Below are 23,648 nucleotides of genomic sequence, written 5' to 3'. Positions count from 1 at the left end.
ACACCGTAAACCGTTTGTTGGATTGTGGTTGCCAGAAAAATTTTGTCCTTGCAGTTGGACGAATCTTTCGTATTCGAAATTCGTGTCTCCTTCTGATGGGTCACCAATGTAGCCGAGGATTGATGATGGATTTCTGGTTTAATTTCAAACATGATTTCATAAACACTCAAAACTAGATTTAGGATAGTTTTACAGTGGTTAGATTAATCAACTTGAAATCGTCATTTATCCCTCACTCCGCCCCAATAGCTCTAATGGAAAAGAGTTTTTCAAGGAAAGTTGTCCATTCAGTGGCACCTAATGGATGAATTTTACAACAACAACACTCCAAAAAGAGAAAACTTTACTCTGTCTATCTCGATAACCAGGTCTGTGTCAGGGGTTGAAGTCGTTACTGGTGTAAAAAACTAACTGTCAGAATTGACCTTCCAATGAGACCTTCATCAGTTTTCAGAAACATTTTCCTCAGTTTCATTTCATCGTAATGGTGATGTGACCCTATGGCAAAAAACAACCCAAGCAGAAAAATTTCTACAATCTCAAACGATGAAAATCAGGCATATATTTTTTTACTTTTTGAGATCAGATTGCCAAGGCGGATAACCATAGGATAAGTTGGAGGATCCGCGGACTGGAAGAGTAGGTGGAGCAGGAGAACTGTTTCTGCAGAGATCCTCAGGTCTAAATATTTGATTAAAAAAAACATTATTACACTTACATTCAACGTTGTACACTGCGCGTCATATCTGGTAATTTTTACACCATTGGCTAAAAAAATAGGGCTATTTTTGTGTATGACGAGACGAATGGTTCTTGTGGCTGTTGAAGATTGTGAGTAAATGGGGTGAAAAGAAGTCAAATGCTCATGTTGACATTCAAGTATGTCATTTAAAGCTGCACTAACAAAGAGTGTCCAACCATCATGCTTTGGAGCATCAGTCAGACTTTATATCTATTTTGTGCTTTTAAACGTTGACGGCTGAAAATGAGAAAAGTCTGACTGATGCTCTAAAGCATGCTGCAATAAACTACGTAAAGCAACACTCCAATGGGTTAGATTAGTTGCTAACCTTGCAGTAATGTCAATGTTTTCAGCGCATAAGTTACTCCTATGCTTGACTGTGCAATATCGACCAACAAATTTGAGCATTGATGACATGCTAACACCGGGAGCCGGTAAGATTTAAAAGTGTAAGTGTAAGATTTAAAAGTGATTTAAGTGTAGAGCTGTACACGATACCTTGTTGTGGAGGGAGTGTTGGCTGGAGAGTCTATACCAGTGTCCGTGTCTGTTAAGTGTTGCTTTCCAACCAACTCATTGGTCAACTTGTTTTCACGCACCACCCTTCGTGACCTTTGACCTGAACGTGATGACCCCGTAGATTGGAAGTTACTACTGACATGGCTTCTGCGTGCAATGAGTTCTTTTATTCGGTTAAGTTACAGACAATAAATTATACTGTAGATTGTAATATAGAGGCTTGTTCTAAGTGGAAAAACCTTGCCTGTCGGTTTTGGCTCCTAGTTTTGTTGAGTTAAATGTTTATAATGTGTGATTTTGTATAGCGCTATATCCATCGCAGATACGCGGTCTTCTCGGCGCTTCACTAAGCAGACAGTATAAACGCAGCCGTGTAGACCTACAAAAGCGCAGTCGTGTAGCCTACACCAGAACGTTCAAAGAAAACTATTCATTTCGGTAAACGTTAATCGCAATAATTAGTGAATGATGATTTATGAAAGTCACGTGTTTATCCACGAATTCTCAGCTGAATCCATTGATAAACGTATCGGTAGGTTAATTTAATTCAACTCATAAACTAACGCATACAATCTCTTGAAACACAAAAGTACCTGTCGCTAATCCACGTTCTTTGGGACAACGGTGGACTCGGTGGCGGGGGAGGAAGGCTTTCTGAGCCGTGAATATTATTCGTGGAGCCGAGGTATTGGCTCGCTTCAAAGTTTGCCTCCAGTTCGGATACATTGTTGCTTCTAGCCATCAAGCGGTGGTGGTAGTGAAGCTGTTGTGAAGGGAGGCTGGCTTGTGTGGATAAATTTGCTCTGAAAATTTAAAAATTTAAAAAGAGCAATGCTAATGTATTGGCGGCCTAATAAAAGGCAAACGCAGCTTTCGAAGGAGTAACTATGCCCACATGTCAAGAAGTTTTCTATTTAAGTAAAAATCGCATTATCCTACTACGCTATTCAACCTTTTGTTTATCGAAGGGAAAAATCTTACCTGGTAAATTGCGGAGGTATATCACTTTTGCAAGTCAATTGATTGGTGACGTAAGAGAAGCTCGGTTGGTTTGCCAGCACAGCTCCAAGTGAATGTTTTTGTACGTAATTTTCAATTTCACCGTTCCTATTGATCCAAAATTGAAATTTATATCAAGATAAGATGAAGAAAAATATCATACAGGAAACGGAAATGCCGTGAATATTGAATATTTTAGGATTTTAAACTTGCAAGGGTCAGTATGCAGCCATTTTATTGTGTCGATTCTCGTCAAGTGCAGTTCAGCAACACACTTCAATAACATTTCGCTTTTGAGGAAAACTTTGCAAGTGAAAGTTTCAAGCTACAAATTTAAACTTTGAATTTTTTGTGATTGCGTCTCCGTCACGTTAGCAGTTGAAAGCATCAGTGAGCGTACTGCAAGTTGCGACCATGCCGAATTCTTGTAGGTTTACTTTGTGCCTTGTTGCAGTGTCGAACATCTTTTGTTACTGTGTTATACAGAGACCTCTGCCGCTATATTGTAGAAAAGCATTGTTTTCGCTTTGTTGGTCAGAAACGAAATCAAACTGAATTGAACGGAACGAGACCTTCCAGTCCAACTAGGAACATTAATTTATTAACCGAGTAATTTTTTCATCACTAAAATGGTTGGTCCTGTTGAAAAGCTGAATGACGAAGTTGAATCCGTGAATGCCTTTTGCTATCTAGGAGATAGATTGAATGCCAGTGGTGGTTGTGAAGCGGCAGTGACTGCAAGAGTAAGGTTTGGTTGGGTGAAATTCAGAGAGTGTCGAGAGTTGTTATGTGGTAGAAGATTTCCGTTGAAAATGAGGGGAAAAATTTATACTAGTTGTGTGAGATCTGCAATGCTGTACGGAAGTGAGACATGGTGCTTACGGGAAAACGAATTGGCGATTTTAAGAAGAACTGAGAGAGCGATGGTGAGAGCAATGTGTGGTGTGAAGCTGATGGACAAAAGGAATACTGAAGAACTTATGAACTTGCTTGGGTGGAATGAAAATGTTGATAAGTTGGCGAAAGCAAATGGAGTGAGGTAGTATGGGCATGTTTTGAGAAGGGATGAAGATGATGTTTTGAGAAGAGCGCTGGAGTTGCGAGTGGAGGGTCGTAAAAAACAAGGAAGACCCAAGAAAACGTGGAAAAGGCAAGTTGAGGAAGAAAGGGTGGCAATTGACTAGTAGACCGTATGGTCGTCTCGTTGCCTCCCTGTCGGTATGGGAACTTGTGTAACTTTTGTACTGTTAGGGTGGTCCTTATATGTAGTCAAAAATTTAAGTTGGAGGAAATTGTATGGGCGCCCCTTACATTGATTCCACTTGATGTAAAAACACTTACTGTAAAATATTTTCTATTCTAAACGAAAATTAAGGTATGCTCAATGCAAACGAAATTTCACGTGGCTGAATCCAATTAATACGATACCGGTAACACAAAATGTTAGCGGTTATCAAATGTTCTACAAAAAAACAATATGACGAATGTCTCTTTACTCTTCTACAATAGTCTGTCTTTCTCATTCTCAACAAGAGCAGCTTTAGTTATGTAGGGCAGTTTCTTTCGGTGCTCAGCCACTACTTGGAGGATAAATTGTATTTGTTCCTCTGATTTTGTCCGCAACCCATTATATTCCTGAATGAGGGCTACACCCCTCTCTGCTGTGTCGTTCGTAACACGAAGTGTTCCAACAGTTTTCTGGGCCTCAATGAATGCTGGCAAACTGGGCCATAAATTAGGATCTTCTTCTAGAAATGAAGTTGAAATACTCAAAGTCTCAAAGAAATTCTTCGTGTTTTTTGTGACGAAGTCAGGGATCTCCTTCGTTCGTATGTCTTGGTCTGACAAACTGACTTGTTTGGCTGGATGTTCTGCTCCTTGTTCAACTAATGCCTGAACCATCTTTCTCTTGTCTTCTAAGGAAATGGAGGCATCAAAGAATGAAAATCCAATAGCTTCTTCAGACAGGTACCAAAAGTGTCGTTTCAGTTTCTTTAGGGCAGCGAGTGATACTTGGTCACCAGATGCCAACAATTCTTTAGCTAGTTGGAGGTCATTCTTTGGAGCTGAAATTCCAAGAGGAGAAGAAAACCAGCTTTTAATATAGAACTTCACTGCAAAGATACATAGGTCTTTGAGACCCTTTAGCTCACGTTTAGTCAGGCAAAATCCACTGTTTCGGAAGATGAATATCTTCATGGTGTAAATGAGACGAGACATAAATCTTGCTCGGTGCATGGCTCCAGGCTTCATGAATCTTATCCCTTCAGGTGGAAATCTCCCTAAGAAGATAATCGTGATTTCGAGAAGTTCTCTGTAATCATCTCTGGGATGTTTGCTGTCTAGCTGCTCCTTGGCATAGGACAGCACCCTCTGCTGAGTTTCAGTATCCAATTCAGCCAGTACAACTTCATCCTGAATTCCAGGAGTGTAGTCATGATGCTTAACCTTAGGCCAGAACTGCTTAAACCTCTTGAAAAGCTGTATTTCTGGGGCAGATGAAGGGCCAAAGCAAGACGAAAATACCTCCTCAAGTATAATCTCATGAATATGGTGGCGGCATGCCAGATACAGAACATCATGTTCAAGTTTTGCTTCAAGAAGTGCACAAGCTCCTTTAAGTCGCCCAGTGTTGGCTGCTGTGGTGTCAAAGCTGAAGGCCTTAATGTCTTCCCTGATATTCCACTCATCAACAGTCTGGATTATGGCATCACATATGGCCTGTCCTGTTCCAAATGGAAGTTTAGGTACTGCTAGAAGCTGATCAACGCCATCAGAAGAAACTATAATGGGCAGTCTATCAACTTTCTCATCTCCTGTCAAATCAAGCATCAGCTTTCCATCCCAGTGAATTGTTAGTGGTTTTCCATAACTCTGAAACGCTGCTTTCAGGTCCCTTGACCTATCTTCACGATACTTTCTGCGATATCGTCGAAGAGAAGAGCGGTTAATAGCAAATTCTGATAGATTCAAACCTGTTGCAGATAGCACAGATGCTACAGTGTGAACTGCATGCCTATCGCTGATCCTACCTCTGTCAAGAGAAGCAAGGACATCTGGTTTAAAAATTTTCTTTCTGCCACGTTTTTGAAGAGGTGAAGGTCTGAAGTCAGACGATGAAGGTCGTATGAAATCTTCGTCTTCTTGTGAATCCTCTTCACTTGAAGAAGAGCTGCTCTCCAGAACAACTTTATCAAACAGTTCCTTCCTGGCTTCGTCACTAGCAATTTTCCGTTTCTTCATTTGTTTCACTCTTGTTGCCTTTTCATTCTCTCTTTTCTTCAGCTTCTTGTCCAATCCTGCCATATACCCCCTCCTGCCAGGTTCCCGTTGAGCAACCAAAAATTCTATGTCCTCTTGAATGTCAATCATTTCGAGAGCATTGCCATGAGAAACATCAAACAAATTTGGATATTCTGCAGTGAAGATTTCTTCATTCATTTTCTGCGTGTCGGTCTTTCTATTCTTATTCTTTTTTAGGTTCTCCCATGCTGTGATAAGACCATCCAACTTCTTAATTGCTCTTCTTTCATCCCGTACTGGAATCTTTGCTCGGCTCCAGTATGCGAAAAGTTTCTGGATAGTATGCTTGGCTGCCTCCCTTTTTGTTTCCTTCATGATCTTTAGCCGGTAAAAGTACACGGCGAGAGCATCATGCACAGATGGCAATTTTGAGCCAGTAAATTCATCCTTCACTGGCCCAACTATCTCAGACTGTTTTCTTGTAGATTCTGCCATTAACGCTTACAGTACCTGAAAAAAACAAGACTATTATATTATTATTAATCAGGCTGCTACAATATTCAGTAGCCTACTCAGCAGGCAAAACACGGCGCAGAGTGCAGACATAGCATTGTGACATCACTCAGTACGATTTGGCTGCACATGTGTTCGGCGTGTCTATCTCGTGATCACGGCGTGGAAAAGAAATGCCAAAACTTTTTATAGTTTGAAAGATTTGAAATAAGGATCCCCCTATAATAACTATCGTTATTAACTTCTCATTTGATATATGCGAGCCCACAGTAGAATGAAAGTGCAGTAACACATGTGCACCCATGCCTCAATGCTATTACCGACTTAAGCTGTTATGCGTAGAAAGTTTAAGCTCTTTGAGCATACCTTAGACGTCGATGATTTTTTTTTTAAAATTTGAGGTTTTCCATTTTAACCAAATTGGAACAGCTTGAGAGGGCGCCCGCTTAAAAATTCAAAAGTTGACAAATAAGGACCACCCTACAGTGTGTATATTGCATATTTCAAACATGTACCTATGTTCCTGTTACTGACAAATAAAACATTGATTGATTGATTGATTGATTGAAAGCAGCAAGGTGGGCTTAACAAGAGAGGACGCGATAGACAGATCGATGTGCCAGTGGAGGCAGGGTGTGAAGGCGATTGCGGCATTTGGACTTTGGAGGTGCATCCGGCCACCCTCGGTAACGGGGACATCACCGGATTAAAACTGGACTACTACTACTAAAGTAGTTGTTAAACCGATTTTGCGCTTAAAGAAAACAGCCCTAAAGAAAACCTTAAAGAAAACTTGGTTTATTCAAGCGAAATACAAAATGACAATTTTTAAAAAACGAATTATTTTGGCGTAGGCTATAGCCTACTACAAGCAAACGATTTCTAGTTTTACAAAGCCAAGTATAAACAATGGGAAGTCTTTTTATTTATTTATTCGGTAATGCTTTATTTGTTTCAGTAGAAATAAATTAAATAGAAATCAAATGATAAAATCAATAGACAACGCAAAATTTTTCATCATACAGGAATACTAGAGCGTGAAAGGATGCCTTGCATAACGATATCTTGCGTCTAACAAACGACATTGGCATGACATAAAGACCAGTGAGCCCACGTTAACCATGTTCATGAGTGTGTGGGCCAGACGCCCAGAAGCACACAGCATCATCCAACACTACCCTATCTATCGACTTCGAAATGGAAATGCTGATCTCAATGTGCTTGATACTCAACGCAGTCCAATTGTTGCAGTGCATAGATGGAATAAACTACAGAGACTGGCAGTCTGGCAGTCACTACAGTTTATTCCATCTATGCGCTGACTGACTGCAGACTGCAGTCATTTCCAAGAAAAATCATTTCCAAAAAAAGTTTAAAACCATGAGTTGTGTGAGTTGTGCTACTCACGTAGGGTTGTAAGTCACCATGGGGTTTGTTGAGGAATTCTGATTTCTGTTTCTATTTCCATGTTCCATTGATTCGCTAAAGTCAGGACAATCATCTGTCCTCGCTACGTTCCCTCCTGTTCCAGAAGGTGTCACACTTTTCGTGATTTGAAATCCAGCATCGAATCGCATTGTGGGATCAAATCTGGCACTTCGATGTGAGCCTGCACAATAATACATGGTCAAGTTTTAAAATATCGCAAGCAATTTTTTTACATTGTTTAAAATTTTTGCGAAAATTTTGTAAATGCGTTTTTTACGATTTTTGTTGAAAAGGTATTGATAGTGCTTGGCTTTGTAAAGAAAAACTATGGAAAAAAAGCTTCGAAAGCCACTGCCTTGGGAGCTGTATTGATTCCTACTCCCGAAAAAGGTTCTACATTACAACTTTGTTCTGTTGCTGAATCAAAATAAGTAGCCTACACAATTTTGTGTCACACCCAAGAAAAAGAAAACCGAAGTGTAGAATGTAGGCAAAAGCCAGAATCTTTTTGAATATCTAGTGATATTGGTCTGCAGCTGGATGTCTCGTCTGGTGGTTTTCCTGGTTTGAGATTTGCTATAACTTAAGCCGTTTTTCATTGCTGAGGGTATTTTCCTTTTTGTAAGAAGGTTTTTAAAGCTTTTGCTAGCCATTTTATCGAATAAGGTCCAAGGTTTCTGATCATGTCAAGGAAAATGCCATCAATTTCTGCGGCTTTTCCAGGTTTAGTGCTTTTTATTGCTATCTTCCACGACCTGGATCATCACGTTGTCGGCGCGTGGACTGCTTGTATCGTGTGGAGACTCCTATCAGGCGCGGCCAACACAAGATTACCCATGTTGGAACGGCTGCTGATGAGATGCCAGACTAAAAACGATCCAAACTCGACGTTATGAAGACACGACAACTAACACATTAAAGTTCAACTGAACACCACCTACTCAAACCTGCAAGTGCAAAGCATAAAATGTCACAAAATAAGCGATCAGGGCATACAATCCACCGGCAATGTAAACAACCATACCGTTTCAATTAGGAGATTTTAATTAACTTAGTCATGGCTTTTTACCGTTTAAGCTTTTTGTTTTCCACTTTCGCTTTGACCTTTGGCAGCAGACCCCGCCCACAATGCAGCTGATAATAACAACCAATAGGGCGACGGCACAGCCTGCTATAATAGCTGGATGTTGAAACCAGGACGTACTCTTTTCTCCGTCAAGGTCGGACACTTCAGTTTGTATTTCTGGATACAAAAAAAGCATCATCAACATCAAAGCATCAACGCATTTTTCAGTGGGCTCGCAGTCGAGAGCCTGCATGTTCGACTCCAGCCACCCGCACTTGCTGTTGTTTTTCTGGGCAAGAAACTTTACGATAATTGCCTCTACCCAGTGATCGATTTTGAGTAATGGGTAGTACCAAATTTAAGTCATAAGTAGAGTAGACAACCGGAAACAGACATTGAAGTCGGCTGCGGCGTGGGTCAGGTGTACGTCGGAAAGCGTACACCGATGCATAGCGCTCAAGTCCGCTTTCCCGCAATGCAGGATAAAGATAATAAAACAAAAATAAAAAACAAAAAAAACAAGTAAACAAATATAACAGCTGCACTTTAAAAAACGATTTAAAGAAGAAAAATGTTTGAACGTTAATTACGGATAGGCCTGTAGAATAAGTACACAATATCACATAACGCTATCATCTGCTACGTTGTTTAAACTGTGAAACCTTATGTCAAACTTTTTTCTGGAATCACACAGTTTTCGAGCTACCACCGTCGTCTTCCATGGCCTAACCAAGCAGTGCCGGTCTTAGGGTATTTCGGGCCCTGTGCGGAATATGCTTTGCCGGCCCCAATGACAATGATCCAATTCAGTAGCGTAGGTAGGTATTTAAAATTTTTTGATGACCGGCGGGCGAAGCCTGACGGCGTGTTCTCCGAAGGCGACACCCAGCGGCAGGAGGTCTGGGAGTCCTCCCCCAGAAAACTTTGAAAAATTACTTTGAATTTGGTGTATTCTGAGAGCATGTTCAACAAAAATTTGGGTATGAATATTACTGTAAAATGGTGTTGTCCGGAGGCATAGCAAAAGGATGACAAAAACTACGGCATTTGAGTAAATTGCGGGCCCCTAATTTGCGGGCCCTGTTGCGATCGCACGGTTTGCACACCCCAGAGACTGGCACTGAACCAAGTCACCAGTGCACTAATTGTTTCGAAAGTATTTACGCACATACACTTCAACCTACGGAAGGTTGTGTCTTAGCCTATTGTATGATTTGTTCAGTTCCATTGGTTGGTGCTATAAAACCTTTTGCCGTAGGTCTCTCGAGGTCGTTTTCTCGACCGAATGAATCCGAATTGACGCGAAGTAAATGTGGATGTTCTTTTTCAGTAGGCACTTGGAGGTAAAAATAATCAACTTTTGTTGAATAAATTTTGCTGCTTTTTTGTCGTAATAGATGTATAACAAAAGAATTTCAAATAACATAAAAAGCCTTCACTCTGCTGGTTTGCGAATTAAGTTGCAATAGGCTTTTGTTATAGTCATAGACCAAACTGATAAGCCATCCAATAGTTACCTTTCAAAATAACAGTTCTTTTATTGCTGGTGACACCTTTCCCTAATCGCGTGAAATACGTTACTGTCGCGTCGTAAGCCACGTTGTTATGCAATCCTGCAAGCACAACATCGGTAGTTGACGAATTAACCTTGATCGTGCGTGAAAACGTGCCGTCTTGTGCGTGACACGTCAAAACGTAACTTGACACGTACGCTGCAGGTAGATCTCGTGGTGGTTGCCATAGAAACAGAATTTTTCCTTTGCCATTTGAAGCTGCTTTTGCGTTGAGCAAAGGGGGAGCAGCTTCTATCACTGCAAAAAAATCTTTCGTAAATTTGTTGAAGCACCTTAACTAAAGTGTTTTAGCCTATCCTAACAGTTCAATCGATGGCTGTGAACCAGGAACATAACCATGAGGGCAATCGCTCCCCTAAAATAATTAAATCTTGCCCTCTTAAAAATGTTTCAATACTATTACAACCTTTACCATTGTAATTCACGTTGAATAACGTTTGCCGCCAAACAGTTGCTTTTGCACCCCTAAAATTTGCTTTCTAGATACGTACTGAAGAAAACTCTAGATACACTCGAGAATCATCGATAGACCAAGGTTCATATAAACCTTTTCTACAACTTTAATTGCGAATTTTTACACGATGTATTATTTTATATCATGCTGAGTTGCAAAAATAAACTCACTTCCTGCTTGAAGGCTAACGAACACAATTGGGCTAGCAGGACCGATAGAAAGATCCTTGAACGGACTTACGCGAACTTCGTATTTATTTCCGCTGACTAAATTCGGTACATCGACCGTCCTGTTGAAAAATATCGAGTTGAAACGAAAAAAAAAAATCAACAACAGCCTGATCAACTGATATAACCTTTCGTTGAAAAAAAAGGTTACCTTCATGAAAAGATAATTTGAGGTGGTCCATGAAAATATTGGCCAAAGCAAATGTATACAAATTTGTAAAATATTTTTTGAATTGCATCTTTTAAATGCTGAGTATGACTAGTTTGCAGCTGACCCGACTCATTGAAACGTTTGATAAGATTTGAAAAATGCAATCAAGTGTAGCTTTAATTTGGTTTTGTGAGTGATAGAAGATAAACATAGAATTAAAACATGAATGAAACAACTGGGTGATGGATTGTGGGAATTGTTGTAATAAGTCCGAGTAAGCTTCTTTGATAGCTTAATCCTGGCATTTTGGATGGAAAGCAGTCCTTATAATGCGTGGCTCAAGCACACGCAACAAGAGCCAAACCAGCACTGCTCAATGTTGCGGTTTCTGTTCGCATGCCCAACTGAGCCAACGAAGCGGATATGAACCCAGCGCTATTTTTACAGATTTTAATGAACTACAAGTCACTGACAAGTTACAGGGGTAATACCAGACAAGGGTTTTTTCAAAAGATGTTTTCCTCTAAAAATCTTACCCTGGTAACTATCCCTACGTGAAAATCCCAAAAAAAGATTCGTGAAAATACTGCGGGGTATAACTTACTTTAAATCACGGGCGATGTCAGGAGAAAAAGCAGCACATTAGTAGCATTTCCAGTCAAGTTGAACATTTAGGTTCCAACCACCCGGGCCTTGTTTTGAAAAAGTTGGCCTATTCGTTTTCGGCAATAAGTTAAAGTTAGAGGTCAAACAACAGAAGCCGGAGACTTTTGTTGAGTACTTCTCAAAGTGAGATTTAATGGGGTTCGTGAATGCATTGCTTTTGGAAAAAAGAACTAAATTACTAAAATTTAAGAGCTAGATTTTATGCACTTAAGAGCTAGATTTTCAATGCACCATGTAGCCTATACGGTGACTTTACAATAGGCAAACAAGATTTAATTTACACACAAAAAACGCATTATTGTCTGTAATAAGATACCACGCACAACTTATGACAAGCTACCTTTGTGAGCAGGAAACTTGCTTGGTGAACAACTCGCTGTTTTTAGAGACTACTGGCCGTGCAGAAGCAACGAAACCATCTATGGCTTCACATCCGCCCTTGGTGTTCCACTGAAGCCGGATTGAACCGGTTTGTAGTCCAGATTTTACAAGAGGGGTAGACTGCGTCATCGTCACAAAAATCCCATCTAAAGGTTTAGGAACTTCTGGAGAGACTGGGTCAATACGTGGCGGCTCTAGCAACAAAGAAAGCACCATAAAGAATAGATGCAAGTCCAACATCTTTGATGTAAAAACATGAAACTCAATAAATGTTTGAGATAGAAACAAACATCACTTTCTAATTAGACAAAATTGGTCTTCCTTTGCAAGCTATGGCGCAAAACCGTGATCAAGTGTGAAAGACAATTTTGGTAAAGAGGTGACTTTCTTCAACCATAGACAGATAAATTTATTTTCAATGTAGATGTAAAATCAGTTATTTTTCGTTACTTGAAAAGGGCTAACATGTGTAATAAACATTGTGTATGGCCGAAAAACGTTCGTAGTTTATAGTTCATGTTCACTTTAATATATTATGTTAAATGCCGTGTGGTTGCTTGGTTTAATCTGTCTATGGTTGAAGTGTGTAAGAGCACTCCAAGCATGCTCTGAAAAGAGAAACATTTAAATGTCGAAATCAACACATGAACCGATGTGAAAAACAACTGGTGTGCTGGCTGGGTAGTGGGTACTGGGTACGAACCTATGGTCCTCATAATCTTCGACACGGGGCTGGGGTTGCTGATGCCGTGTTGGTTCCTCGTTCTTGCAACAAAGATATAAGCAGATGATGGCGACAAATGACGGAGGATGTAAATATTGTTGAGGATCGGAGATAACCGGGACCAATCTAGTGATGAACTGCCAACTCTTTAAATAAACGAAAGACTGATAAAATCATATCTAACGTAAGCACTAAGCATGTTTAATTTGTGAAAATTGAAAAATGTATTAAAAGATGTGTGATTGGTTTAATATGAGAAATTGATGTTTAAAATAACCAGGCAATGTAATCTTGAAGTGCTTTGCCATAAAATCATTTGAACGTTCAAAAGATAAAAAATAAACAAAGTGAGGCAAATTTACGTTGTTGTGTCTTATTTTATTGATTTCAAACCTGATTTCTGTAAAGGGGTTAATTTTTTTAAGGCAAAGCTGAATGGACAAAGCATAGCTTACAGTATGAAAGCATTTCTAGGTAAAAAAAAGAACTGCAATGCCATCAAAAGCGTTTTCTGATGATTACCTATAGTAATCCAAAACGTAATGTTGAACCAGACCCCTTGTGTTTAAGCTTGATTTCCACGTCACAGTGACGTACGATGACGTTGAATTTATGAGTACAGGCTTCCCTGGAGCACGGGGCACATCGTCCCTGGAAAGTGGCGCTATCGCAAATTCTTGAGCTAAAGAAATTGAAGGATGCGCAGTTTGAACCTATATCACATTAGGCTGCTTTTGTTTATGTAGCTTAAAATAAATAAAATAAAACAACTTACATTTTCAAAAATATATTGTTTTATGACTTAAAGCAGGGGTTCTTAACGAATGGATGCGAGACCTGTGGCTAGGCGGTGCGGGATGCTGAATTATCAAGGTTTGTTATTAATATGACGCAAGAAGCAAGTTGTTTTACCAGGTCTCAACAAAAATTTCGAACTGTAGGCGTCTATAACTTTTTAGCCAATTCAAAAAGGGGGTGCGAGAACTGATTGATAATTTCAAGATGGTGCCGACAAGGAAAAAGGTCAAGAATCGCTGCTTTAAAGAAATACGCCAAAACAACACAAAAAAACAGAAGAGATGCATATTGCAGAGCCTACATTAGAATCTGGGATATTTGATAAAAATCGTTTACAATTCCGTGACGCAAACAGTGATATTTTTAGTAAATCACTGACCATGCACTGTGAGCCATGAACTGCATGTGGCCATCCCATAATCGTTCGACACCTTGCATGTGTAGCGGCCTGAGTCTGTTACCTGGTGATCAATGCACAAAAATTGATTTCACAATAAAAACGTGTTGCTTGTTTTCATTAAACTAAACATTTAAGTTCCACTAAAAAGTCCTCTGCTTATGACACTATTATTGTGGTTTCCAACCTTTCTGAAGGACCGGTCAAAGCATTAGCCTATCTTAGTCTATCCAAACCTTCTATACCAAGAGCGCTTCTTGAGTAAAAATTTTGAAAAATTATAGTTAAATGCATTAGTTTTACTGCTTATTTTGTAAAACTGAAATAAAATATAATTACTATCATTATTGTATTAAGGTACTTTTTCTAAAATCAATGCATTTACGAATCTTTTTTGGGGCAGGTAGAATCCAAGCTGAGAATCACCGCACATATTAGCAGTTTTTCAGTTTCGTGTTTTGATAGTTTGTTGTATCAGCTAAGAGCACACAATCGCTTAAAACTGTATTCAGCAGTATAGTAAATGCAAAGCGACGATTGTGTGCTCCCTTAGATGTTGCATATTACAGCTGGTAAAAATCCGCCCTTTTACATAAACTAAACCAGTCGGCTGCATAGCCGAGTGGTGAGAACCCTGGAACGGCAATCGAAAGGGCGCCGGTTCGACACCGCTCAAGAGCATGCGGCTGTGTCTGTGGCAGGACACTTAAAGGCATGCCTGAAGGTGGACACGAAAATTGGCTTCCTTGCCTTCCGGTCCACTTAATCTAAATCTTCAACCACTGGGTGTAACTACCACTGACTAGTGACTATTTTGTGACACTGGGTGTAAGCCTGGATACGACAAAAAAAAACGTTAGCAAACATTGGATTGGATAAAAAAAAAGAGTATTCAGTTTTTCAAATACCTTAACATCGAATATTGTTAGACTTCCTGGTGATTGCTTAACCATCCGAGACTTGATCAAACCGGTTTCAACCAGTACTCCGTTCTTGTACCACCGAATGTCTCGTAGCGGTACACGACGACTTGAGCATTCCAAGATTACATCGGAATTGACCGATGCTGACACATTGGCCGGTCCTTGTTTAATGATTGGAGGATGACTACCTTGTCTTGCTGAGAAATACATTGCAGTGACAAGCGTTAATTTTAACTTAAAAATGTGCCTTGTGCAATGTAAAAACGTTTAAGTACCATACGAGTTACTTAAGACAATCAACATCAAGAAAATATGCTTCTACAGCTAAAACAAAACTAAGTTTTAGTTTCAGACTCACGCTGCACCACCAGCTTGATATTCTCTGTGGCTGACCCATGTGTAGTTGCAACTTGGCAAACATACTGGCCTCTATCATCGAAACGAGCATTGTTTATCGTTAGCTCTCCATTGTCGGTCACAAAAAAGTGACCGTCCAAGTATGAACGCTCTGCCTGCATGTCATTATCTGTAAAAAAAATAATTACAAAGTTAGGAATGTAAAAAAAATTGAAAAATATCGTTAGGTGGAACAATCCAGACGAAACATTTCCAGCGGGAGGTCGATCTAAAACTTAGTTCCCTGTAACTTCTTAAATCCGAAAATGTGTTGCGATCGTGCTAGTTCTGTGATTAGTGAAGCATTTCGATATCTAGCACGCTTTAACGTTCGCGTTTTGTCATTTTAATCTTTTTGCATATCCCTTACAAGTGCTATTTTTAGCTTTGATAGTCGGAAACTAAAATGAAAGTGAAATTGAAAATATCTATAGTAAATGTTGCAGCTTGAAGCTGCAGATTTGGCATTTACTGAAAATCAAGGCTGGATCAGTGACTATTTTGTGACACTTAAAGAATTAAAAACTAGGCGGTGAATACTGCATGATGCGTGACGAGATTTCAAGCATCAGTAGTTGGTATCATCGGAAGTCACGGATCTTAAACCGTTTCAATTGTTTGCAAATCATTGCAGCTGTGTGAATCGTTGAGAGCAAAATAACTGCAAAGCATTGATTGTTCATCTATAGTGTCTAACATTCCGCCAGGTAGAAGTACCGGTAGATATCGACAGAGAGTGGCCTAAGTATATAGCAGCCTAAAACAAACTGCACAGTGCACAGGCCGTCCATACCAAAACAAGCATGTACAGTAAAAACCATCAGATGCACGTACATCAGTCAACTATGATACTATGCCACTTGAAATGGTTTTGAAAAATAATACTTTAAGAAAGGCATATACTGTAATTGCATAAATGATCGGGATTAAGTTCATTTTTTACTACCCAAGCCTTGCATTTCTAAAAAACACCTTCTTTGTTTACGTCTTTTAAAAAGAAAAAAATTGTTGTCAAAATAGCGAAATAGTTACAGAACAGAAGTTGCAGGACATCAGAGTCTATTTCATTAGCTTGCTTATTGGAAAGTTTTACTTGAAAATGATCAATCTGACCTCGATCTGTTCGCAGTTATTTTTTTTTCTTGCACACTCGGTTTTTCTTGCTTTTCCGCTATGATTTTTATTGTGCTTTCACTTCTTCATACATGACATAATTATGCAATAACGTAGCAAAGAATTGTACACGAGTTCTATGTAGCCTAAACAGTATCCATTTTTTTATAACTTCATGGGTCTCGCTTTTCAAAGTTACAGGTTGTGTGCCACTTGTAGGTTGCATCAACAATTATTGCACCACAAAACACAGCTGCCATTTAAACGGCTGGGAAACTCTCGACCAAGGTCTACAACTCTATAATAAATTATTTCAGTAAAAATTTAACCTTGTATGTTCCGTTGTTATGTTATGTAACCTTGTCGCGCGAACAACATACTGTATAGCTGATAAAATTGAAAGTCATCCACTACATTAAAAAATTGTAATTACTTTCCTTAAATCCAGGGCATTACATTGCAATCGACCATCGCATGTAATGCCAAAGCGGTCCCGAGAGTCTCTATTCTTGCGCAAATAAACGCAGAAACACGCAAAAATGATCGTTTGTAAACTTACCATAATGCTGACTTCTCCAAATTGCAGTTGGATGTGAAATCCCCTTCACGTTACAAGGCAAAGTCACTGTCTTTCCAGAAAGCACACTTGAATTTCGAGCAAAATCATTAACTCCCAAATCCTCTAAATAATAAATATTTTACCATAAGCTGTTCTCAGCTTCACAGCGCATCCGACACAATCTGGTATTTTTGCATCGTTTTTACGTCTTGCGACATCAAAACGATACAAATGACTTGGTTGGGAGCAACGGTGATATTTCAAGCGTTATTTTAATGTGCAGCAGCAATGTTTACAATGTTACAATGTGTTTCAAGGTTTGAAAATTTGTGCTTCTGAACTACATAGGTGGCGACAAATGGATGTGAGTTGTTTTTGATTTTATGAAGGATTTAACCGGAAATTAACGAGTTTGTCTTGTAAAAGGCAACACAACTCCTTTCAAATAAAACTAGCTGTTGAAAGTCATAGCGTGGCTGGAGACTGTGGTTTCCGATAAAGGAAGGACACACAACTTGAATAAGAATCAACCATGATCCACCCGCTATGATGTACGGTTGGATCATGGGTGGTTAACGTTGATAAATGATATCAATTTTTTTTTCAGCCAGCAAACTGTGTCCTGCTTACATTGATTCAACCTTTGTGGGCTTTAAATTAATTAGAAAAAGGCTTGGTTTCTTCGGGCTGGATAAAGTGACAAATTTCGTTTCATCTCAGACGCTGCCACACACAGCCACAGATTTTCTCAATGAAATTCGAAACAGCTTTCACAACATAAAAAATAGGAGCAGAGTTACCAACAAAAATAGTATTGAGATATGAATTCGTGCCTAACAAAAATAACCGAACAGCGCATTTTGGAATTTCTTTTCTTCTCAACACTGAACTGTATTGATTTGTAGGTGACTGTCTTCTTCTTTCAGTTGACTCCAAGCGCTTCGCGCCTCTTGTACGAAAAGTGCCTCGGAGTAAGTAAAAACAAAACATCGTAATCCATGAGACTGTCTTCATTTTATCTCTTAGTGTCATATACACAAGTGATAAACAGGATCTCGATAGTTCTCTGCTCAACTGTGAATGCACCCGGAAAACTAGAGTAACTCTTGTCATCGGGCAAAACGCGACCCAAGAATAGCTAATTGTGAAAAAAATCTAAAAAGTAGGCCACTGATGAGTATGTTGCTATTGTTAAATAATTGCGTTGTTATTACGTTTGTTTGTGTTGTTATTCTCTCTGGTCTGTTGTTTAGTTACAACAAAATTGACTGATGGAATCCGCCATGCCACTATTAATTTAGGTTACCAGTTTCATGCTAAAACAAAACTTGGTTTCAGGATTAATTTCAGAGGTATGGTCATTATATATTTTCACTTATACAAAAGCCAAATTTGTCGCCACCAAAACTATGTAGAAACATTATGCTTGAAAAAAACACTTAACGCCCAAATGCTTTAAAACCAATTATTTAGTAACCATGCCAAAAAAGGTTTTCTTAAGAGTCTTCACTACTGCAGACTGCAACTACAATGTGGTGTCTCACGTGTTAACTTTCTAGAAAAATTGTCTTTCCACTGCCGTGGCTTAACTCGATATTGTTTGTGTATTTACAATGTTTCTGCGTTGTCTTTTAGAAGGATAAACGGCACACCACTGTCAAACGATACAACACAATGTGTCAGGGTCATGTGAACTGAATGTTTGCTCTCATCGAGTTTGAGTTACCGCTACCGTCCCAAGAAGAGGGTTAGTCTCGGCCGCTTTGGCTAGCGAAAACATATGGCTCATACGCAGAAGTTGTATGTTTACTGGTGTAACAACATTTAACTACAACAACAATTAAGGCACCTTGCACTGTGATAACAGCAGATGCTTTATCCATTCCCACTCTATTGAGAGCTGTGCATACATATTCTCCACTGTCCTCTACCTTAGCTTCAATTATTCGCATGTTACCATTGTCGATTGATATTGATCTGCAAATCGAAGAAGATCTAGTGTAAAGGTATTGTACTGCTGCTGTAGAAGTAGGCAATTCATTGCTCCTCGATTTTGAACTTATATAAGCCTGGGTTGTTATTGGTAGCCTCAGTATGGAAAACGTTATTATTTGGGCTTACTTTTATATCCAGCTTTCGAAAAGTTTTTCTCTTTAACGTTAACGTAAAAAACTAAGCAAAGTAGTTTTACCTTTCTGATAACGTGCCATCAATTTTGGACCATTGTATACTTGGTCTTGGGTCGCCGTCCGCATTGCATTGGAGTTCGACAGTCCGTCCCGTCTGGATTGTTTGGTCGGTTGGTACTACAGTTATCTGTGGGGGTTCTGCCAAAGAAAAGAAGTTAATTTAAAAAAAAAATGCAAATTATTTTTCAAAAAGGCCGTTGCAAATGACCTAAGTGAGTATTGGCAAATCTCTGAATTGCAGGCTAATTAAATGCACAAAATGAATGGACAAAAATTATCAGGAATATTATACCAATATTAGCGATATAGACGACAATTATACCGATATTTAAAGCAATTTAAATGTAGGTTGAATAATATTTTGCATCCACAGGACCTCTGATTTTAATTCTTCGATTTTCTATAGCAACAAGCACCAAGAGCAGCCCACTGGGCTGAGTTGCCAGATTCACTCTGGCGTCACCGAAAGCGAATTAAGAAGGTGACATAAATTATGCAGATTATGACAGAATGTTATAAGAAATATGATCGGCTGTCATAAGATAATGAGGTAAAGAAATTGCGTTTCACGAATATCGCACGGAAGATCGGAAAGAACGTAGCAACAAAACCATTTTAACAATATTGTATGTGAACTTAACCAAAAAGGGCATACGTCGAATCATGACAGAGCTTACGACCGAAGACGTTTTGCAAATATATTGCACTGAAAGACGCACTTTCAATAAAGTAGCCAAGCATTGATTCAGTTTTTTTATGCGACATTGGATAAAATTTATGCATATTTCTTATCGTTGTATGATGTAGATATGGTTAAATCATCAGCAATGATCGATGCTTGCGTTTGAATGAACCTCCGTGCAAAAGCGACATATGGATAGGTCGTTTAGCGTGATGGCCAAGTAATTTATTTGATTATGCTTCATTACTAAAGTGTGATTCAATATCTTTAATAAGGGCAGGGCAGTTGTCTACCTTGCTTCTCACAGGGAGCATGGAGCAGGAGGGAAAATAAAGTTTATTCAAATTGATGGTGAAAGAAGATTTTGTTAGATTTGTATAAAAACGAAGTGACTCTACAAGTGCTATTGGCCTATGTGCATTGTTTGCCACTGTAACAAACTTGTGTTGAAAGATGCAGCAGCGCTATTTCTAACCACTGCGTCTGCTTATGATCTTAGCAAAAATATTCAGGCTATCCTTTCATTTGTGTTTTCCTAAAACTAGTCTTGCTGTTCGCAAACGCACAAACGTGCACGGAATATGAAAAGCAAACGCACAAACGTGCACGGAATATGAAAAGCAAACTCTGAGGTTTGTGCATGTCAGAGTATGAAGTTTTGAAATGGTTTCATAAGTATTTGTGCACTCAAGTGATTGTGTTAAAGCAGAAAATAAATCTTGATTGCATGAATTCAGTCCATACCTTGCACCATAAGTAGCGCTTCTGCGCTTATTCGTTCACCAGCATTGTTGCTTGCCACACATTCGTAAGAACCGGAGTCGGACTTTTGCAGTCGATGAATCACCAAGTCGCCACTTGGTTTAACCTGCCAGGTTTAAATGTATGTTAGGAAGAAATAGCCTCTTTTAAAGGGGAGGGTGCACAAATTTGCAACGCACAATTACGAAGCTGCCGAGTGACTGGACACCATGCTTCTTTTCCAATGAGTTGCCCTATTCCGCTAAACATCATTTGTCATGTTTACCCGTGTGTGGTAGTTTATAATTTAGTTGGTTCGACTCATTGTCATGCCAGATATTGAAAAGCATTGCTTCGCCTCTGTTCACAGACCAGCAAATTGAGTGGACGCATTTGGTGAAAGAAAAGTATCCGCAGAAAAGACAAAAATACCAATTTAGAAAATTTGCAGCAATTTTAAAGGGGTACTAAAGGAAAAACCTGACTTGGCGATTTTCCACGTTCTTTGTGTTTAACTTGCTACCATAAAACGATTTTCAATAAAATTTTGCCCCATTGCGGTCTGACCAACGGGATATAACACTGTGTTATATCTCGTTGGTCTGACCATCATTGCGCGCGTGCTTTTGTCAGAGTATTCAAAACCAGAATGGGCCTGAGCAGCGAAGCGTGCGACTGTACAGTGTACAGTCTACGTAACAAAAGACGAGCAATCAGCTGATCACGCAACAGTTGTTACTGCCGGCGATTTAACTGTAGGCTATGTATGTACGAGTACTCGTATGTACATCAAAACATCAGATTTCAACGTCAAAACATCAAACAGTTTGCTCAAAACCTCAGATCTGATGTTAAAACATCAGATGTTGTAACGTGGCTTTTGTTATTGCTGTCTTTTGTGACGTATTCTCGCGCTGTGTTTGCACTTTTTGGTCATTTTGAAAAAAAAATGAAATTAATGAAACATTGGACTTTGGGCCTTTCCAGCGCCATTAAAAACAAATTTTTTTCGGTAATTTTTTTTGAAATGTATTCTTGAATGTTCAGTTTACGCATTTTAATGCTTAACTCCCATTTGAAAATTTCATTTAGTATGCCTTTAAAGCCACCTGCTCACCTGCGCGCACGCTCAGACCATTATACTGCCACATAGGTAAAAAGTGAATGTAATCTGTCGCAATCGCTTCTTTTTTGCATTGTGAATAAGCGATACAACAACAATTCACAGCGTAACTAATCGTAGTTTTTGGCATATGAATTTTCGCAAGAGCTCGAGCGCCAGTTCAGTTTACTTTGTTTTGTTGGCGAAAAAACAAAAATATACAAACCACAATAAACACAAATAATTCGCACAAGGGTGGCACAAAGACGAAAAGGTCACCAAAGTCAGCTCCCACACCATTTTTAACTTTGTCGCGTGCAGAATTTGGTACACGTGTCATTTGTTGGACACCACTGCTCTAAATGCAAAATGAACAGTAAACCAACAAGGATCCAGAAATACTTTGTTTTTATTATTTTATGGTAATCAAAGCAATATTGAAATAAAATAATTCAAGCTACAACAGTCATTGCTACTTGGGAAACCAAATAGCCTATCTTGCCTGAAATCTTGATTTAGGAATCAAGGTAGACAATTTTTCTTTGTCCTTTTTCCAACTGATCTTTGGTTCGGGGACTCCTTCTGGACCTTTGCACTCAATCGTCGCAGAGTGGCCAAGGGCGCCCACCGTGTCACGTGGTTCCTTGCGAAACTTATCATCGATCCCTAAACACAGTTTGCACTGATCTAGATGGTATGCTTTAGATAGAATGCTTAGTTGTGACATTTGCCCATGTCTGATCTAGATGGTATGGCGAAATCGAACAGCAGTGCAATACCTAAGAAATCAATTGTGGAAAACGTTTTGACATCAGGTTATCTTCAGTAGTGCAAAGTTAAGAGTAGTTCAGCACTAAAGTGCAACGTTCCTTAGCTTTACATCGTGATCTCCGATTTGCTATCAGCTTCACATAGCACAACATTGTTGTAGTGCACCGTTGGTACGCTATCTAGACTCCAGCAACACATTGCCCCATCGTATCGCGATTATTGCCCATATAGATTTTGCAACACATTGCTCCATTGTATCGTGATTATTGCCCATATAGATTTTAGCAACACATTGCCCCATCGTATTGTGATCATTGCCCATATAAATTTCAGAAATTCATTTCACAGTCGCTTATACTTGCCATGGCCACCTGGAGATGTACTTGCCAATTACATCGGAAACTACATTCTTCGTATCTTACAGTATTCAATTTATCAAACGTTACGACAATGAAACACAACATTTTTACACCTTACTGAGAATCAAGCAAAAACAGTTTTTTTCGTGGACCATGTAGGCTACGGTGTACGTAACCATAGTCGATTTTGGTTATTTAGTCGTTTAGTTGGGCCAACTTAATTTGGTCCCGATTCAGCGGGGTTTACTGAAATAGGGTTTTATTTGATTGCTGCAACCTTGGACTCATATGGAAGTCTAGGGAAACAGATGTTTTGCAACTTAATTTCTTTCTCTCATACACACACACACACACACACACACACACACACACACACACACACACACACACACACACACACACACACACACACACACACACGGTGTACTTAATACTTCGAAAAAAAGGAAATTAAGTCATCCCACAAATACTATTCTATCTTAGTCAAGAAGAGTTTGCGCCAATAAGAGGAGTGTACCGAGTGACAGGATTTTATGATATTTGCGGTAACATATGTGGGGAACAAGAACAAGTTTAAAATTAGAGACAGAATCTCTTATCGACGAATGAATTGAATATATTAAGTAGCTTTTTTTTTTTACCGGCTATCTGGTACATAACAATGCAGTGATAACAGTAGCCTATCGCATTTGTCTATCTCTATATTAGGCTACAGATGGATTAATTATTATTAAAACATACAAATTGCTGCATTAACAAGGATGTACGGGTGAAGAAGCGGTTAATTTCTAAAGGAAAAGATCAAATCCGACCGTCTAATTTACATGTATAAAAAATATTGTAAATGGTCTTGATCTGTTAACAGAAAACGGATGATTAAAGGAATTAAATGATTGACATTTTTAACAAAAACGCTACCGTAGAACTGGAC

The 23,648-nt window shown here is 39.1% G+C and overlaps 1 protein-coding gene across 1 annotated transcript in view; it reads right to left on the bottom strand.

Moving 5' to 3' along the window:
- LOC145782949 (roundabout homolog 1-like) overlaps positions 1–23,648 on the bottom strand; it is a 28,582-nt gene that overhangs the window by 1,806 nt on the left and 3,128 nt on the right. Inside the window, exons 2-21 of the mRNA XM_082594708.1 lie at positions 22,090–22,253; positions 20,489–20,612; positions 19,065–19,200; positions 18,723–18,850; positions 16,874–16,996; positions 15,164–15,331; positions 14,791–15,002; positions 13,865–13,946; positions 13,210–13,369; positions 12,667–12,833; positions 11,923–12,157; positions 10,709–10,827; positions 10,028–10,321; positions 8,514–8,687; positions 7,424–7,625; positions 2,243–2,368; positions 1,855–2,064; positions 1,241–1,408; positions 574–681; positions 3–133 (exon numbers count right to left, since the gene is read on the bottom strand). Of these exons, the coding sequence (XP_082450834.1) occupies positions 3–133; positions 574–681; positions 1,241–1,408; positions 1,855–2,064; positions 2,243–2,368; positions 7,424–7,625; positions 8,514–8,687; positions 10,028–10,321; positions 10,709–10,827; positions 11,923–12,157; positions 12,667–12,833; positions 13,210–13,369; positions 13,865–13,946; positions 14,791–15,002; positions 15,164–15,331; positions 16,874–16,996; positions 18,723–18,850; positions 19,065–19,200; positions 20,489–20,612; positions 22,090–22,253 (3,231 nt within the window). The remainder of the gene's footprint in view (positions 1–2; positions 134–573; positions 682–1,240; positions 1,409–1,854; positions 2,065–2,242; positions 2,369–7,423; positions 7,626–8,513; positions 8,688–10,027; positions 10,322–10,708; positions 10,828–11,922; positions 12,158–12,666; positions 12,834–13,209; positions 13,370–13,864; positions 13,947–14,790; positions 15,003–15,163; positions 15,332–16,873; positions 16,997–18,722; positions 18,851–19,064; positions 19,201–20,488; positions 20,613–22,089; positions 22,254–23,648) is intronic.

Source organism: Aplidium turbinatum, chromosome 14, assembly GCF_918807975.1.
Source record: "Aplidium turbinatum chromosome 14, kaAplTurb1.1, whole genome shotgun sequence".
Classification (NCBI taxonomy): Eukaryota; Metazoa; Chordata; class Ascidiacea; order Aplousobranchia; family Polyclinidae; genus Aplidium; species Aplidium turbinatum.
This window is presented reverse-complemented; position numbering and strand designations above follow the sequence as displayed.